The sequence below is a fragment of the Lepeophtheirus salmonis genome, chromosome 11 (genome assembly GCF_016086655.4).
Source record: "Lepeophtheirus salmonis chromosome 11, UVic_Lsal_1.4, whole genome shotgun sequence".
NCBI lineage: Eukaryota > Metazoa > Arthropoda > Copepoda > Siphonostomatoida > Caligidae > Lepeophtheirus > Lepeophtheirus salmonis.
In genome coordinates, this window is record NC_052141.2 from 5,058,206 (window position 1) to 5,078,907 (window position 20,702).

Genomic DNA, 20,702 nt, shown 5'->3' on the forward strand with positions numbered 1-20,702 from the left:
TTTTTCCAAAAGGCAATGAAACATGTTTTTAAAAACAGAAATTTTTTATTTTGGCTTCATAATGATAGTAGACATTTAAAGTTTTCTTTTGTAGAGTCTTAAAAATAATAACAGGCAGCCCATTGAAATAAACAAAAGAATCCAAGCGTATTAAAGGAATAGTAATGTTATACAAATATATGCGAAATTTAATTGGGATTTTTCTTTTATTTCATAGTTGATTAAATAATTAGTTATTGGCGATTTCCTAAAAGTTTTTAAAATGTTTCAATTAACCGATTTGAACAAGCCGCACCAATTTTAAATCCGCACATAAGAGAAAATAGAATGGCTTATTTCCCTTCAAATAATTTGGCAATTTTTCAAATTAGGAAAATGAATTGACAAAATCGTTTTTTGTTTATTAATAATTGAACCAATTAACTGATTCCCATAAATTTTAACAATAAAACTCGACACTTATATTACAATTAGTTGAATGTTATAAAATAATAATACAAACCATTTTTTGGGTAGTATTTATTTTCAGTGGCAAACACAAGTACCTCACTACTTCAACACAATATAGCGACTGATAGTGCCCAAGAAACCTTTAGAATCTGGCCTACTCCGCTACAACTTCTACAGCCTGATTGTCACGCACTATAAAAAAGCTACTATCTATAACATTGATACACCCTGTATAATGATGTCATAATGAGAGATGAATTATTATGGCTAGTAAATTGAGTAAAATATTCACTTATTATTTTATAAGCCACATGGAATAATTGATAATTTAATAGATAAAGAAATTGTCATGTATACATTTGCTTAAAAGCAAATCAGATCAAATTACGTGTATGTAAATATGTACTCATTTGAATCTATTCTTTGATTTATGACGACTTTAAACGGTCGCTCATGTGGCATCTCTTATAATTTAATCTACGTACATTATTAATATGAATCTTTAAACGAAAAAACAATTCAATAAAAAACCAATCATTCTTAATTTGTTTATATAAATGAATAGACGGATTTCTCAACCACTGAATAATAATCATACTCAATAAATAATCACGAAACCTTTATTTTTGTCAAAATTTTAAAAATTCTTTTGAACAAAACGTCACTGTTTTGTAGACTTGTAATAACTCGTCTTTTCCAGTTCTCAGTAGAGAGAAAATACGAACTTGGATTTTTTAACTTACTAATAACTTTTAAACTATATTTAAATAATTAACAATTTTTGGTCACTTATGTGAAATATCCATTCGCTGCTACATATTTTTGCTAAATATTGATTAATATAACCACTTTATTATATTTGCAAATTTATCGAGATATTACAAGTCTACCAAACGTTAATGGAGTTATCACAAATCGACAATTGTTTATAATTTTTGTATTATATCGAATTTTAACGTAATTTTTTTCCCATATTATAGATATGATTTATTACATACTAATTTAATCATTAAAAAAACGTCAAAATCGAGTTATCACAGGTCTACAAAACATTGACAAAAATTTGAAAAATTAAATCTTTTGGAAAATAATTCAAATATTCAACTTTTTATAAATAAAAAAATTCAAAAATCCATGACTTTTCTCAAAAAATCCACAGTTGTTCAAAAGAAAATTCAAAAACTTAAATTTTAATTATTAAATTGTTAGGAATTTTTTTTTAGAAATTCGCCATCATTCTCAAAAAAATTAAATTATCTAGAAAAAATTTCAAAAATCCACAGCTGTTCCCAAAAAAATATTGTTTTATTAAATATTTTTTTGTAATATAATGATTTATTGCCATGATTATATGAATTTAAAGATGTCAATCGTTTCTTAAAATATTTTTAAATAAAAGTATATTAATATTTATTCCAACTTTTAAATTTAAATGTTATTTGATTTAGTCTTTCAACATATTAATGACTGATGTGGAGATTATTCTGACTATAATTTAATTTAAGGATATATTATTATGTATTCTTAAAATGAATAAGGTTCGAGAGGATACTCGACCTTTGGTCCTTTGAATCCTCTCACTTTTACGTTTTCCCACATGATATAAACTTATGCCTGCATAACATTTTGAAATATATTTAATTTGCGTGAACATGTAGTTTGTAGTAGATGAAGATGCAATATTTATTTGTAGGCAGACAATGGGATACCATGGGTTGTGTTTTTTTTACTCCATTACGTTATTTATTTATAACATTGCACATTGAACGGTGGACGTAACCAAAATGGCTCTCAAAAATAAAATTCATGGGTAAAATGCATATAAAATATGTCGATATCAAAATGGTCAATTGATTTTTATCTTGGACAATTACAGATATGGAAATGATATTCAATGCACTTTTTCGGCAAAAAGGAGACAAAATGTAGAAAGGTTGTTTATCCTACTATCAAAATATTGTGTCTAAAGCAGGTTACCACCAGAACGGAATGCGAACAACACACAAATTTATAAAAATACATTTCAAAGCCTATCTAAGCACTATTGAGTCATATGAGTGTTGCGATTATAAATATATTATGTATACTAGCTATAGGAAATAGACCTTCCAAGAGACGCTACTAACTAAACATAACCTCAATGCGCACAAGTAGTGCCATCTCTCGGACATTGCACGAACTTTTCAAACGTCCCTCGTAGTGATGAAAATGGTGTGTATTTTGGGCATGTTAAAAAAGAAAAGAAATCAAAAATCAACATGGTAACCCCGATAATTTGAGGAATATTTGGAGGAGATCAGCAACAAGCTGTGACAAGGGAAAGGAGCGGGAGAAGGAAATAATTAAGGACATTGAGAAGAATTAGTCTGCTGTTGTCCTCCAATTCTACTCGTAGTCCAAGAAGGATTTACAATTATAACTTCGCATCAAATCCTCAGGGTTACGCTCCGTCTTTTAGGATCACTCACGAAAGTTCAAACAGGTTTTGAACATAATTGAATCTATTTAGGAAAGGATGTTTACTACTCAGGAATTAAATAATAACGACAACTGCTAAGGAAAAGAAAATTCCAACTTTATACCACCAATTAAAAATTAACGTGCCAGCTAAAAAACACCCCAGATTTACATCATTTGCTAAAATTCAATGGATTCAGATCTGGTAATGAAGGGGGCCCACATGGATGTTGGCTAAAAATCACATAAATTGGACTCAAGGCAAATTTTGGTCTTTCATCCTTTCAGTTGACCCAGATACCTCAAATATGTTCTTAACTGTATACACAGTCGTGATGGAAGTACCCCGACTCCTTGTCAATGTTCCTTAGCTTTATTCTGGCGCGGAGAAAAATCAGAAGATCAAGACGTAATGAACTGACATGGCTACTGTCTACGCTCTACGCAACATACTAATTTAGACTTTAGAGGTGTTCGGGAATTGGGATTGTTTAGACTATAGAGCACATATAGAAAACATTTGCAATTTTTTCAACTTTTAAGTTTAACTAGTGTAGGTTTGCCTGACACTATCCAGGATATTAAGAGATTTAAACTAATTAAGAGCTCTTCTGCTTAATGTAAAAAAAAAAAAAAAAAAATAGACCATAGAAGTTTAAGAATTATCCTCATGTTGCTTTTATGTGTATGAGTATACAAATAGGGACTCTTCTTTCATGCGATGAGGAATAAGTTGCTTTATTCCATGTCAAACACCGAACCCGCAGTCTCGCAACTGCTTGCCAGAGCATCAAGGAAACCTCCTAATATTCAAAAATACAGCCCAGCTCTCAGGTTGTACAGGTGAAGTACTGGGTCAAAAAACAGTTTAAACCTTACCGTCACAACGTTTCTAGGCGCAAAGGAGCCCTTCTATTATAGTATAATAAACCCAACCCACAGGTGTGGAGGTGAACTCCTGCGTCCATGTCAAGTTATAACTTTCTACCGCTGCTCCCCTGAGAATTTATAAGCCACCATAATATCCCAAAATACAGCCCGCCCTCAGATTTTACAGGTGAAATTCTTGGGTAAAATAAAGTTTAAAAGTTTAAACTCTACTACGGCCCTCATTTATAAGAACCAAGGACCCCTTCTACTATTCTATAATACACCCCAGCCCACGGGTTATACAGCTGAACTGCTTTGCCCGAGGCAAGTTAAATTTCTCCACTGCTCCTTCCCAAAGCATCAAGGAACCCTCCTAATATCCTAAAATACGCCCTGACTCTCAGATTGTACAGGTGAAGTACTGGGCCTCAAGGCAGTTTAAACTGTACCGCTACCATATTTTTAATTACCAAGAACCCGTTCTAATATGCTAAAATACACCCCAAGCACGGGTTGAGGGCTACTGGTCCCTGAGTCAGATTATAATCTTCCACCACCGCTTCCCTGAGCAAAAAATAATTCTCATAATATCCAAAATACACCATGGCCCTCAGGTTGTAAAGGCGAAATGCTAAAAAAAATGTTATTTAAAGGCCAAAAACACAATAATAATAATTCCTCGTAATGTAAACTTATGAAACTAAGGTATAATAACTAACTAATTTATGCATATAATGGTTTCCAGATAAAGAATTCTTATATAATGTCATCAATCTTCAAATTATACAACTTGAATAGTTTAGTTACTCTAGTGATCGCTTAACTTCATTAATTTTGGATTTCGTAATATTAATACAAAGAATGGTTTAAATAAACCATGGGCTCTTGGTTGAGGTATAAATATTCAATAAATAACAATTTATGAGAACGAATATTACACGTAAATTGGTTTAAAACCACAAAAGTTGCTCAACCTTATAAACGATATTGTTACTGTAAAGTGATTGCGATAAAAAGTTTGCAGACAAAAGCATTGGGGGTAATATTGTTTTGAATTATAATCGTGGTGTACATTATGATTTCCAAACTTAACGTGAATATGGTAGCACTCGTAAATACAAGGTAGTCACATCTATCTAGCATCTGTTGACGGTTTATTTACCAAAGTTTCAGCACTTTTGGGTGTGCAGTAGTTTTGTAACAATCGTTTGAGTGGGTTGATGTGAGTGTTTTTGTGAAATGAAATGAAGAATTTATTTATTTATTTTTCAACACAGTCTCCAAGTAATTCAATACACTTCACCAAGCAAAGTTACAGAGATTCCTAGGAGAAGTCTGTAAAGTTACAAAGAAACTTTTCAGACCACCCTCGTATAATATACCTCTTCTTCGGGCAATTAAACTATTGAATGATCAAACAATTCTACTCTAGCACTTCCCTGAACATCATGAACCCCTTCTAATATCCAAAAATACACCCTGGCCCTCAGGTTGTACAGGTGAACTGTACTCCTTGAACTGCCGCCGCTTCTCTGAGTAACAAGGAGCCTTTCTAATATACTCTAATACACTACGATCCACGAATTGTACAGTTGAACCGCTGGCCCAAATGCAGGTTAAATACCTTCTCTGCTTCCTTGAGCATCAATTACCCTTTATAATACCCCAGAAATACGTCCCAACCGGTATCTTAATGCCCTGGGAGGCGGTAGAAGAGTAATTTAGCCTGCATCGGGGCCAAGCCGAGCATTTGTACTACCTGTGAGACTTAGTATATTATGAAACTTAGGAAGGCGTCTTTGATACTTAGAAACGCGTTGGCAGTGAATTTTAAACTGCGTTGGGGCCCAGCACTTCAACTGTACAATCTGAGAGTTGGGGTGTATTTTTGCATATTAGAAAAGTTCTTTAATGCTCAAGGGAGTGGTGGCGGAAAAATTTAATCTATGTTGGGGCCCAGCAGGTCATCGGTGCAACTTGTGGGCCAGGGTATATTATAGCATATTGGAAGGGGTCCTTAATGCTTAGAAATGTGGTGGTGGTAGATTTTAACTTGCCTTGGTCCCTGAGGGACGGGTGTATTATAGGCTATTAAATAGGGCCTTTCATAGCATAATAATAAAAATATAATTGCAATGAAATTGAACACGATAATATTTTGCTATGAAATTAATCACAATCATATTGCATACAATGATGTTGCTTCACGATGATATTACAACAATTTTGTCCCCAACATTTTAACCTCAATCATTTTACCAGACACCAAACAATATACCTCTTAACCCATTAAATATATATATGACGCAATAAAACTGCTCTCACCTCCCAAGCTTATTGACCTACCAATCTTAATCTTTTTTATAAAGTGAGGGATTCTGTTTATTTTGGTATGATATTTTTTAAACTAAAATCAGAGGATAGGATGTTTGTGATATTTAAGGTAAAAAAATATGGTGAAGGTAAATTGCATTCTTTTATGGTGCTGGTAATTTTGCCATAAACTAAGTTATTTTGCCTGATGGCAGTTTGCCTTAAAGTCATTTTTCTTCAAAGATATTTCCTCTTAATATATGAAGTTTATAGGTCGTTATTGTTTATTTTGGTTGAAATCAAAATATGAAATAATTGTAAATTTGTCATGGACAATTTATTTTAAAGAACTTTTATATTATAATCTTCAAGCCTCAACAGCTCTCATGATTAAAATGAAGAGGCTATGTGATTTCAAATGGTACTTGTTGTAAGAGTTAAAATTCCATGATAAATATAATTTTATATGTACTAAAATACTAAAAAATGCCAACTTTCATCTCCATCAAACAATAACATTTTTAAATCACAGAGCCTTTTTATTTTGGTACGGAGAGCTGTTCAAGTTCGAAGATTATAATATACAAAGTTCTGCAACATAAATTGCATGTACACGCATGACAGATGTGGTAACCTACTTGTAGTGTTATTTTAAATTTAATGTATTTTTAATATTTATGTACTGATGTACAAATATAAGTCACATTTACATCAAAAAATTGCACATAATTGGAGTAAATTCATAACTATGGACTAACTATTACCCAATAGAGTCTTAATTATATGTTATGTTTCATAATACTTAAAGGAAAGAGATGATAAAACTGTTGAAACCTGGCTCTCTCAACTATTTTAGAGGGGAGTAGGCACATTTCTTCTTTGCGCCATCTAAGTTTGCCGGAGCCCAGATTTGGAGACTTCCATAATTCGAAGAATGGGGATACATTCCCCCCTCGCCCTGGTTGAGTGTACATCCCCTGTAAAATAATCTTATATATACAAAAAAAAATTATTGAGTCTTCCTCCTCCTCCTTTTTTTTTTCTGCCTAGCAACATTTTCTATTTTTCCTTCTACTATTAAAAATTAGAAGGGAAGGGGAGATTGTATTAGGCAGTTAATTAGTCTTAGATTAAAACTTGAGAATTCAATCTGATCAATAATTTTTCAGGTAGTAAAATGAAGGGAGATTGCATTAATCAGTTAATTCGTATTGGATTGCCGCAATTCAAGTAAACACTTATGAGAATTGAATATCTTCAATTTAGCCAAATAGTAACATTGATCTTATCTTTAGGCTAGTTAGAAGTCGGTTATTTTATTGACATGAGGTTGAACAGTGTTTAATTTACAAAGGTTATTTTAATCAACTTTTTATTTATGATAAAATAAAAACATCAACAAAAAAATAAAAAAATTCTTAATCATAAATTTGGTTTTGCTACATACTGAGAGGATTGTTACGTAGAAATCTGTTGATTGTCTACTGTGAGTGATTATTTGATTTACCAAACTTTAGCAATGTGTATCTTTGCAATTTTTTGGGTTGTATTCAAAGCTGGCGTAACTGTAGGAGTATCGCCGTACACAATAGTCGTTCAGAAGTAATTCTGACGAACTTCAACTTTTTCAAAAAACATGTACCTAGAATAAATTACTTCTCTCACACAACCTCGAGCAAAAAAATGGAATAACAATAACTAGGGAGGGCGAGGATTACTCTATACTTAGTGATGAAAATTGTGTGTATTTTGGTCGTGTTAATAAAAGAGAAACCGAAAATATATGTACATGTTAACCATGACAATTTGATAACTGGTTTGGAGGAGGTAAGCTTAACTTCCATAACGTTTCATTAGATCATGTACAATCAGCTGTGACAAGGGAGGAGAGGAGAAAGAAATAAACAATGCCATTGGCAAGAAATACTCCGAGTCGATCCTCAATTCTACTCTAAGTCCAACCAAGACATACATTTATAACTTCACAACAAATCTTTAAGGTTACTCACTATCTTTTATGAGCACAAACGAATGTTCAATTAGGTTTTTAATGTAATTGAATAAATTATTTAAAATAATTAAATCATTTTTTAGATTATCAATTCTAAAAAAACGGACCATCTACAAAATACACACGATTGACATTACTATATATGTTAAATGGACTGCCCTGAGAGGGAAGAAACGCACACCGACTCCAAACTGTGGCTGTTGATTTTATTGCTCTACTTATTTCCAATTATATAAAAGAATATAATATTCAGTGTAAATTATAAACCATCAAGTCGTGATTTCTAGGTGTGATTGTGATGTACCCTCAAATCCTAGCAGGCTTAGGACAGTATCCCAAAGAGCCCTATAATCAACTAGCAACCAAATACACATGCCTGGCTGCATCAGATCTTGCCAAGTACTTGGTGGAAAGAGCAGGAGAAGACCTCATCTTTATCTTGCTTGGAATGTTCCAGTCTGATAACATAGGAGGAAAAATTCATTTGCTACATACAACTCATCCAAGAAAACTATTTATACAAAGTCTGGAGGCAGAAAAAAAAGATGAGGATAAAGTATTTTGTTACATTTAATTGGGTGGCCATCTCAGAGATCAAAGAGATGTTGGCTAATGTTGACGTTGAAAAATAAGAAATAATCCTCAGAGATTAGCATTCAGATTTCGAAGTTTTTTTTTTAATTATGAAAATAATGACCACCACAGGTGAAAGCAATACAATGTACTTTTTTTCGGGGTACATTGACTTTTCCCTTGAAAAGAAACCCAAATGTACATAATGCAGATCCTTTCTGCCTCTTGGCGACCCTCCACTTGACACTAATATTAGGGATTGTGGTAGACTAATTGAGAGAAGCAAGTCAACCTGACAAGTTCATTGGCATCATGAGCAAAAGAGGGCGTCCACTCCAACAGACATGCATTTCCTCACTTGTCTCTAAGTTCAATATTTGTTCATCTTTATCAGTAGTAAACAGGAAGAAAAGGCCTGCTCAACACGCCAAACCCAAGAGCTTATTTTGTCGGTCCATTCTCTGACAGAATGTCGGAGAGCTCAGAAATAGCAATTGAAGTATTGATTGACACAGAGTGTGAATAGGGTCACAAATGGGAGAGTATTCTTGGTAATATTTCACAAGTCCTTTTCAATGTGATGGGTCAGAGCTTTGTCGTTCAACTCAATGATAACACCAGACAAGAGAGCCGAAAGAGCGTCAAATGAAAGCAGCAACTTATCAGGTTCACTCAAGAAAAATTGTCAAGCTTGAATCAAATTCATTATCAACTTGTAGACAATAGACATGGGATTCCTTGCTTATAAGTATTCTACAGCTTCATACTGTTTTATTCTTGAAAACTCTGCCATTGACTTACTATCATTCTTTAACTTTATGATATAAAAGCAAAAGTATTTGATAACTTGTTACTTCGTTTATTAATGGAAAAGAATAAATGATTAAATAGCCATGACGTAGCAAGTCAGAGGAGGGAATCTCAAATCCAACAAAATACATAGGGGATTTGTGTGTTCGTGAGGTAACACCCTGGGAATTGTTAACATCTCCCTCTAAAATAAAAATTATCGCCGAGCTTTGGTGTAAATTGTTTTAAAAATACATACAAAAATAAATTTAACTATTATTATAATATTTTCCTTGCGCTAATGCTAATTAAATCTAGAAGGTTCTTCTATTTCTAGCTATAATTCATTTTCTTCCATCCCCCAAATAAAATATAACAGGCAGCATTTGTTAACAAGGGTCTTAATTTAGTAATATAATAAGTCTCGCTCCCGCCTTCTCCTCGCGCTTCCCAGTAATCCCATCGTTAAATATATATGTATCATAAGAAGTTGCATTGTTTACCTCACAAATTTTGTTTCGGATTTGACAATCTGGACAGTGAATTTTCTTTTGCTATGCTGATATCCTTATTATTTAATTCCTGAGGAGTAAGCTTCCCTTTCGACTACATACAAAACACAAGCTATTATTGATGTACACAAAACCAGATTGAACATTTATGTGTGTTCAGAAAAGATGGAGAATAACCCAGCGGATTAGTTGCAGAGTTATAATTATTTCTCCTGGTTGGATTTAGATTATAATTGAGGATCAACATCGGAGTAATTCTTGCATATGTCCTAGTTGATTTCTGTGTTACAGTTGCTTGTAGCTATTCTAATGAAACGTCACGAGAGTTAAGCTGCTCTAAACCAAAATATTCCTCAAATGATTAGGTCTACCATCTTGACTTTAAAAAAAAAAGTGCTACCATCCCAGTAACTAAGATCTTCACTTTTAAATAAAGATTACTTTAAAAGGTTGATTATAACTAAAGAAGGGATCTGTGTAAAGAAAAATCTAAGTTTGTCGATTAGAAAAGGAAAAACGGTTAGTGCGTGAGCTCTTTCTTCTTTTTTATTCATTATATAATAAGTCGTGTGTGTGTTAACATCTCCATCTAAAAGAAGAATTCTCGCCCTTTTTTGGTGTAAATTGTTTTAAAAACGCATTATAAAAAAATTAATATAAATGAATTTAAATATAATTAAAATATTTTCTCTGTACTAATGCTATTTTAAATGTAGAAAGTCCTCTACTTTTTAGCAATAATTTATTTTCTCCCCCTCCCCATCATATAAAAGCCAGCTCATATTAATAAGTAACTTAATAATAGCATAAGTCTCAGTTATCCCATCCCTAAACTTATGTAGTATAACCAGTGGTGCCAATCGGCTCCTCTTTTAGCATTTTTGGTGCTGGTACTATGAAGAGTGAATTTTCTTTTTCTAAGCTGTTATAATTTGATTTAATTCCTGGGGAGTGAACTTCCTCTTCAAATACGTACAAGCTATCATTGGTATATACAAAACCTGATTGAACATTCGTGTGTGCTCATAGAAAACGGAGCATACTCCTGAGGATTAGTTGCGGAGTTATAATTGTAAGTCCTTGTTGGACTCAGAGTAGAATTGGGAATCAACATTACAGTAATTCTTATGCATGTTCTTGATAATTTCCTTTCCGTCTTCCTCATCGTTACAGATGCTTTTAGCTGAACTAATAAAATGTCATGAGAGCTAAGCTACTCTTTCCATAACATTTCCTCAAATTATTAGATCTACCATGTTGAATTCCGGGTTTTTATTTTTAAATGCTACCGGTTATCATAACTGATATGAACAATACCATTCCATCTTCACTTTTCAATGCAAATGATCTTAAAAGGCCTTGTATTGTTAACTACTAACTTGTTACTACTACTATTTTTTGCGTCATCACTTTATTTGATAAAGAAGGGGCCCTTTAAAAAGGCTTATCAAGTGCCTATCCAAAGTGGGTCAATGTATATCATTCATGACTTTTTATTATTAATAATTGGAGGTGACGTAACATTTTGGTTACTTTTGCTTTAAAAAAGAAGAAGAAAAGGAACAGATCCCGCCAACAAGGAAAAGTTTTCTAAGAAAAATGCAAATAAATATATACCCCTTTTGGGCGTGGATTCACACATTTTGTTTCACGTAAAACAATGGGTTTTGAAAACGGCTTCTAGAGGTAAAGGAGAACATCTGAAAACGCCGTGTAGGAGTTAATGATTACATTACACATGCCCTTAATTTCCCTCCTATAATAAGCAAATGTGTACACTTGCTAATTTTTGTTAGTGCACTAATTGCTAATTCACTAATTATGTAGTTTCAATGGTTCGCTATCATTAATCCGTTAACCTAATCCACAAATAAAACTATTTTAATGAAAAGGTATGCCGAGGATTATAAAGGAATCTGTTTTGGTCATAGGTTACCAACAAGGGATGAATTATAAATATTCAGGTGGGCGGGGGGGGGGGGTGGAAGAAACATAGATATGTCTTTTTATCATACCAAAAAGTATACACTACCAATGTACTTGGTATATCTACAGATATATTTGATTGGCTCAGATTTGAAGGGAAACACCCCTACACAATACCGTTTTGTTCAATCAGAAACAAAGACAGAAAGCGGTTTGGTAAATATGTTAAGTAAATCCGTGTGGTCATTGAATTGAAAATGTGTTCCACTCTTTTAAATGCCCGTATTGTTAAAAAATATTCCCAAACTACTTATCGAATGAAATATTGTGAAATTTGTATGTTTAAAAAAGTATGTGAAACTTCTATTAAAGTTAGCCATTAGGTATTTATCAATACCTGCAACTTTAGTTCCTAGTGTGAGGGTCTTCTCATTTGCTGGGAGAACTAGATTCGAAGAAGAGAAAAATGATTAATTATGATGGTCATTTTGCCACACACATTTTTGCCGCTGGTAGTTTTGCTTCGAACAGATTTTACCGCGTGACATATTTGCCGCCTTTTTATATTATCGGTTCGAACTTTACTGTTGTATCTCAATCAGATTAATTAGCTATATAGCTAGGAGAAGAAGAAAAAATATTAGTAGGTTTCCATATTAACCATTGAGCAATGATTTTTATTTGATTTTGAATTGTATACATTCAGTCCATACATCATTTTTTGAGATTGCACAATATGAACATCACTTGGTATTTTATGCAATTATTCCATTTTGGGAGATTATAACAAGAATAATATTACGAGATGTTGTTATAAAATGAATTATACAACAAATATTATAGCTTTATAATGGTACAAAGTTCATATGAGTTGACCTACAAGAATCTCCCATCAGAAATGATGTTCTTCAATACAACATGTTGTGTGACTGGAGTTTGTGCTCTTCCAAATAGTATTAGAACTCATTGACAAATTATTATTTCATCTACATTTTCCTTTTTTATTCTTCTCTCAGCTAAATAATCCATAATCAATCTCATCGAAATACAAGAGTAAAGTTCGAACCAATAATACAAAAACAATAGCGGCGAATATGTCATGCAGGAAAAAATACGTGTCACGAATGACCATGTATCAGATATGGGCATTGCCCTTCGGTTTATGTAATATTAAAATGTAGCGAATTCAATAATTTTAAGAACTGACGCATCAAATTTTTGAAGTAACTTACTTTGTGTATGACAAAAAGTGAGCTAGTAATATTGAATAAAGATGATAGCACGCGTAAATAAAAGCTAGTCATATCTATCTAGCATCTGTTGACAGGTAATCACTAAAGTTTCAGCCATTTTGGACTTGTAGCTCTTATGTAACAGTCGTTTGAGTCAGTTGAGGTGAGTGTTTTTGTGAAAAAGGAAAAAATCGAGTATGGAGCTGTTGGCATGATGTGGACTCTTTGTCGGGATAGCCATGAAGTTATTTTAGTCAATTATCCTCAAAAAGAAAGAACTGTTACAGAAGCATACTACGCATAGTATCTTGACAAGATTAAGTCAAATACGGCGTAAAAATAGCCATATTTGTAGATAAAGAAAATCCTGTTTTACTAAGGGAAGTTGCCATGGAAAAAGTCCACAAATTACGGTTTGAACTGTTTGACTATCCCCCCTTACTCAACAGATCTACAAATGGCGCTTGGAGGACTACGATTTTCGTCAAAAGAAGAGGCAATCACCTTCGTGAATAATTACTTTATAGAGAAAAATGTTGAGCACTATTTTGACAGGTTACAGAGATGGAAACATCACTGGAAGAAGTGTGTAGAATTACAAGGAGACTAAAAAATATAAAAAATCGGCCTTGTACCGAGTATCACCACTAATAGTCATATTATCAAAGCAAAGTTTGTCTGTCATTATGCCAGTTCCTCGACGCTCCGTTACTCCGAGCAATGACGGGTTTTCCTGCTAGTTCCTGATAAACCTTGTTTTCGTATTTTTGGAGGATAGGAGGGGGGAATCTGTCCATAGATTAAGATCGAATCACCTTAAAATTTGGGTTACAGTATGAAATCATAGTTTGGATCGAAATATTGGTCTTGAAAAAAAAACCCTGTTTTTTCGGCTGGAAAAGTGATGGTACTATTTGGACGTATTACGGAGATGGGAGCATCACTGGGAGAAGAATATACAGTTACATGGAGGCATTTAAAAAAAATGTCTTGTATGTTTACTAGGTCGGAAACTGTTCAGACCAACATCGTATCTCCCATTAATAAGCAACCTAACTTATTTTATTAATGTTATTTCTTGATACTAGTAAACTCGAACCTGATTTACGAAACTCGAACCCGATTTTAGAAACTCGAAGTAAAATATGAGTATCATCGACTTACTTGAACTTGACTCGACTTCAATCATTAAAATTTCAAACTCGAGAATTTTAAATCGAATTCAACTCTATGATTAGTGATTTGTTAATTATCCCACAAAAATAGACTAGACTAAACATGAAAAAAGAATTGCATAGACATATACGTACATATAATCCAAGTATGTGGATACTTACTTGACCTTGTGATGTCCACAAAAGCAAATTCATTTGAACAAATGAAAACAAAATATTACAACTTTTTTTTTTTTTTTTTTTTTTTTTTTTTTTTAAACGTTCGCAAAATATGTATTTAATTTAATTAAATTCAGTTTTTTAAAATAAAAGTAACTTGTCACGTGACTAAAGTAGAAAATTTACTCATGTTGTGTAATTTAATAGTATTTACTGCCACTATAAAGATTTGCAAAATATATTGCTAATTAATCGTAATCCAGTGAGCGAGGTAAACTTTTGCAATAATGAAAAGGAGTAAATGACAGAATTCTTCATTGATATATCTTTCTATTTTTTAAAAAGGATTTAATTTTGATGAAGGGTAGCACAGGGTCTCGTCTTGACTACACCCGAAATGGTATAGTGAAGAGGGTGGCCAAATTTGCCCATTATGCTTTAACTAAGTAAACAATTTCTGATATATCTAGACTCGGTTGGCCTTAATTGCTGTTAAAAGCAGTTGACGATGTCGTCGTACATATGAGGGCTTCCCTAAATCCTTGAATATACTTCATCAGAGTCAAATCATTGGCATTACAGGCCTTGACATGCTGCCTCATCGACTTGGCCAGACTTATGATAATTGCTGTGTCCACGTCCTCAATGATTTCGATTTTCCGGCGTCTACTGCTGTCAGGGGACCTCTCAAAGTTCTAACCTGAACCCATCATGCCATTAACCCTCTAAACAAAACTTTAAAAGCACCTTACGATAAAATACTTCCTAAAAATTAAAACGTGTGGGATTTGAGTGTATTTTAGGTATAAATTCAATCCTTTTTTTTTAAATGTAGAATAGCTGTTTTGTTTCATAACGATATATAATGCTCAAACCATTATTAACCTCAATCCGTGTATATTAAAATTATATAATAGTGGTTTATTCTTTAATCAAAACATGCTAATATTTGCATTTATTTATATGGTCATATAAACATTATCTTTGAGTTCTCTTTATTGAGTTTTTTTATTATTGTTATGTATTTCACCTCGATATAGATAATTTATATAAATATATAGTTATAAAAGTTTAGGCTATGTACCCGGTGCGTAGGTGAAATCTGAACACAAATGTAAGAGAGGTTTAAGAAAAATAAATGAGAGAAATTGATAATTTCTCCTACCAGCTGATAAACTTTGTTTACTGATACCCCTTTCAAAAAAAAATAACACAGTCAATATAAAAATGCCCTCACAATGAGAAAAAAAGAAGCGAGATTTATTTCTACTCCGCGCGGGGCACACGTCTAGAAACATCCAAAAATTGACTTAGGGAGACTAATTACAAAGTCAAGAAGGTCATTAATGACGGTATTGACATGGAGACGATCATCAACAAGATGGACCACCGGTAACTGAAGCATAGATTCCACAGTCCTTTTTGGAGACCAACATTCCATTTTGGGCGAAAACATTGTTTGCACAATACTGGGCAGATGTTAAACTTGTCGACTTTTCCTTCTGACTACATGTCGGACAAAGAGAACCGAATCTCGAAGCTTTTAAGGAGCTTTGGAACTTCATGAGCTCAATTACATTGCTACCATATATCAGAGCTTCCATGGGTGCATCATGACCATTATCAAAATCAATGGAGACACAATTGAAGATTAGAAATGGGCTCAACATATGATATCTACTTTTCAATTACGTAACCATTAGTGCAAATCTAATTTTGTAGTTGGGGGAAATACAAAAAAGTGAGTTTTTTTAACATACGTCATATATTACATCATAATTGAAGATGACACCATTTTGAGGGCTCATAGTTGATATTTGTACAACATAAAATGAACAAATTTCCAATAAATCCTTCTCAAACTTCATCAATTGGCTTTAAGGATAAAAATTAATAAAAAAATACATAACACTTGTATTGAATAATTGTTGATGTCAATGATAAACATTGACGTTTAAATGTAATCAACGTAATATGTATTGAAAATCCCTAAGATTTGTAATTAGAGTTGTAATTTTTTTTGGATCTATTAGAGACGAGAGAAAAATATGGTATTAATAGAAAAATCTCTAATTATAGTTAATTTATTGTTAACACTATGGAAATAAGATTGTATAACGCTGTAATACAATCGTTTTATATACATTTTAGAGCCAGATATATGATAAAACTAGACAATAGACATTTAGATATAAGTCCTTTACTTTGTTGGTCTCATTTTGATATGATAAATTACCCCACTTTTTTGGGTAAGAGATCACAGTAATGTCACTGGAAATGAGGTGGCTCATATCCTAGCCAGAGCTGGAGCTCTGGATCGACCTTCTACCCGAAATGTTGTTATACCTTTTGTCATCTCTTAGGGAGAAGGTCTATTTTATAGACAAATGGAATGTACTTTGTTCGAACCTTGACTACGTCCGTCAAAGCCGTGCAATGTACCCAAGAGTTAGACTTGAGAGGTGGAAGCATCTCTTGGATTTTTCGAGAGGAAAACTCCTTGGTTCAGTTTGCCTCTGAGCATTATCTTCAACACTATCACCTTATGCACACTATGTCGTGGGTGTGGTTTAAGAGATGAAGAACCACTTCCTCTGGTTTATGAAAGTCCTAAATTTATAAATGTTCGGACTTAGCTTTTGGACAATTTTTCTATCCTTTCAAGGACATTCCGTCTCGAATCTCTTCTTTTTGGGGATGTCGGGTGCTGGCTGAACAAAGCACCATCCTGTGAACATGCTCAGGAAGGATTGCAGTAGGAGACCGTACCAGCAAACTATTATAAGGGCACCAAATGCTTAAGTTACTTTTACATTTGCCCATACTGATTGTATGTTTTTAGATGATGTGTAGCAATGAATGTTTTAAATTAATTATATAGTTCAGTATATTCCTTAATATTTATGAATTTTGTTATTATGAATAGCTATGAATTTTTGAAATTTTTTCCAAAAAAATGAATTTTTAGTCATTAGACATAGATTTTTTTAATTTTATGTGAATAGCTTTGGATTTTAGAAAATTTTCCAAAAAAAATTAATTTTTGTAAATAGCTATAGATTTTTGAAATTTTTTTCCAAAAAATTTGATTTTCTATGTATAGCTATGGGTTTTTGAATTTTTTTCCAAACAACTTGATTTTCTATGAAAGCCATAGATTTTTGATTTTTTTTTTCCAAAAAACATAATTTAGTGTGAAACCCATAGATTTTTGAACTTTTTCTCCAAAAATTGAATATTTGAAATTTTTTTCCAAAAAATTAATTTTTGAAATTTTTTTCCAAAAAAATTAATTTTGAAATTTTTTTCCAAAAAATTAATATTTGAAACTTTTTTCCAAAAAATTAATTTTTCGAGAAAACTATGGATTTTTGAAATATAATTTTTGAATTTTTTTGACCAAAAATTTAATAAATCTATGAATAGCTAAAAAATTTTGAAATCTTTTTTGAAAATAATTCCCAAAACACCAATTTATAATCCTGGGACGCCCCTGCTAATACACATTATATTAGATCCTATAAATTTTTTTTGGCTATGCTATACAAATATAAACGCTCAGCTACGCTTTTAATCAAATAGGCATTACTAAGCAATATTATAATATGGTATCGTATAAAATATTGTATAGGATTTCAATATTATGAAATATATATATCTTATACAGTACAATTTACAATTTTGTACAAGGTGCAAATATTAAATGAGATGATTATTTTTAATTGAAGGATATACAGTACTTTGGATGCCGAATATGCAATTATTCAATATTCCATGGATGATCGATATATTAATGCTCTAAATTTTGTGTATTTTAATACAAATTACTAAAATATAAGTACTTTGTGACAGAGTATAACGTTCAAATACCCAGCGTTATATTACTCGTAAAATACAATATCCATGCACGGAAAACATTGTCTACTCCCCGATGGCGTTTTAGGACAATTTCACGTGGAGGAGCCCTGCTATCACAATCTCCTTCTCGTAATATGTGCTCATGGTAACGACTAGGACAGTGTTTTTCTTAGCAATCGAAAGCTAATTATGTGTTCTACAACATTGCTTATAGGAAAATTGTAAAAAAGACTTTTAACCTCTCAAAATTTGCTTAATAGAGATGAGTGAATGTAATTCATTTTATTAAATTGTTGCAAATTAATAGTCTGGGCGTACTTTAGATATAAATAGTAGTTGGTGGTAGATTGTATAAGTTTGCTCGCAGACCATAATTTATCTTTCTACCTCAAAATTGGAGACACCAACAACGGATAGTTGAAATTCAATTATCATCGCAACCTTTTTTTGATAAGGAAATAACCTTGCGGAGCGGGGTTTCGGCTGAATTGATCACATTGGAGTGTGTAATGAATATATCTATTTACGTATGTTTATACTAATTTTCCATTTCAGGAGTTAATGGGCAATTTGATGACATAGAAGTTCTCTCGATCATCTATTTTTTACGTTACTTCTGTAATTATACTGTAATGGATCATGGAGAATACAAGAAAAAGTTGTTGTCCTTTACTTAATGAGTCCAGGGATCGACTCCTAACTTCTTTCACATAATGAAACCTTCCATTTATTTTCATGATCCTCAAAAGTGTAGTCGGCTCTCTTGACTTTTTAATATATAATGATATATTTTTCGTTTTTGTGAAGTTATTTATTTCCTTATTGTTAAATGGTTTGCAATATTTGAATATCAAATATCCGCTGCAGGGGGTAGCTCCAAATTAAATCATTTTTAGTTTTTACTAGAACATTTTTTGGTCATTTAATTTCCTAAATTTTTTCCAAAAATTTTATTTTTGTTAATAACTGTGGATTTTTGAAATGTTTTCAGCAAAAATTAAATCCTTTAAATTAAAAAAAAAATCCCAAAACTGTATTAAAAAAAAAAAAGTCCAAAAACCATGCCCCTCCCCCCAAATATATAACCCTGTGGATGCCCCTGTGGTGTCTTCCACGTTGAAATTGAAAGAGAAATGTATGACGTGAGGGCAAACTAATACAATGTACCAGTAGTTGGTATGCTTGACTTATTTGGCCTACTATAATTTGATTTCAATCCTTTTTTTTTTGTCTCTTTTTAGTTGAAAGTTTGTGTCATACAATGTAGGTAATGACGTGTTCACCATTGAGAACATTAATAAGGCGAAAAAGAGGCAGGAAATCAACAGCTGACAAATAAATACATTGTACATTTTTATGTCAAGGAGCTAACGCCGTGATAAATGTCCTTAACCCTTTCTCTCATAACGCTACCCAGGAACAACACTACAGATAATGTACATTTCTATGTTAAGGAGGTAACGCCGTGCTAAATGTCCTTACCCCTTTCTCTCATAACGTTGCCCAGGAGCAACACAGCAGATAACAGCCCCTATTATCAAAAAATATCAAAAGAAGGATGCCCAGCAAAAATAATTGTGTTGATATATGTTTATGGATATATATTAATACATTTCAGCATAAGAAATACCGGAGTTTACCTGTTTCACGATTGTTTCAATCCTTTAAGTTACAATAACCAATGTATAACTCTGTCTAGCAAATTGTATCTATAGGGTTTTCGAATAAGAGGTATTGCAAGATGTTCAATCCTAAGATCTCAGTGGCTAATTGCAATCACCTCTTTGAGAGATTTCACGGTCCTGAAACTTTTCCACGTTAACCATTTCAGGACCATCCAATTCCGGTCATAAAGAAATCATTAATCATCTCACAACAGTGTAATCCACTCACAACAACTCTGATTTAACACCTTGCAAATGTTTCTTTTGGGACTACGTGAAAGATAAGGTCTACACCAACAGCCCAGTGTCGATTCAAGATCTCAAAGATGGAATTTGTGCAGCTACCTTGCGATTTGGGGATGGAAAATTTGATAAAAAGGGTACAGTCATGTAAGCATAGCTCAATGGTCATTTGGATGATATTGTTTTCCATTATTAATGGTATCTTTACATTAAAATAAACATCCGTTGACTTATCTCAGAAAATGCCATTTTTCTTTGAACATCAAAAGAATACCTCTTATTGGAAAAATCTATGTACTATTGAATAAAAATACATAGATTGTGTTTTATGATATGAAATTTCCTTTTTTTTAATAAAAAGAATAATGATTATAGAATTTGAAAAGTAAATAATTTTATTTTATTAGCAATTATGGACTTTAATTGCATAATATTTCTTCAGGGCAACATTTCGTAATTTTTTTTCTAAG

The 20,702-nt window shown here is 32.5% G+C and overlaps 1 protein-coding gene across 5 annotated transcripts in view; it reads right to left on the reverse strand.

Annotated features, from left to right (window-relative positions):
• Positions 1–20,702, reverse strand: part of LOC121125794 (extended synaptotagmin-2-A) — a 38,526-nt gene that overhangs the window by 2,973 nt on the left and 14,851 nt on the right. The window contains exon 1 of one of the 5 annotated variants that reach the window (XM_040721019.2): positions 503–705. The exons of 3 other annotated variants lie outside the window; for them this stretch is intronic. In XM_040721019.2, the coding sequence (XP_040576953.1) occupies positions 503–505 (3 nt within the window). In that variant the 5' untranslated portion in view covers positions 506–705. Of the gene's footprint in view, positions 1–502; positions 706–20,702 lie in introns of those variants that run through there. One more of the 5 variants, XM_071891814.1, reaches the window with a different exon arrangement.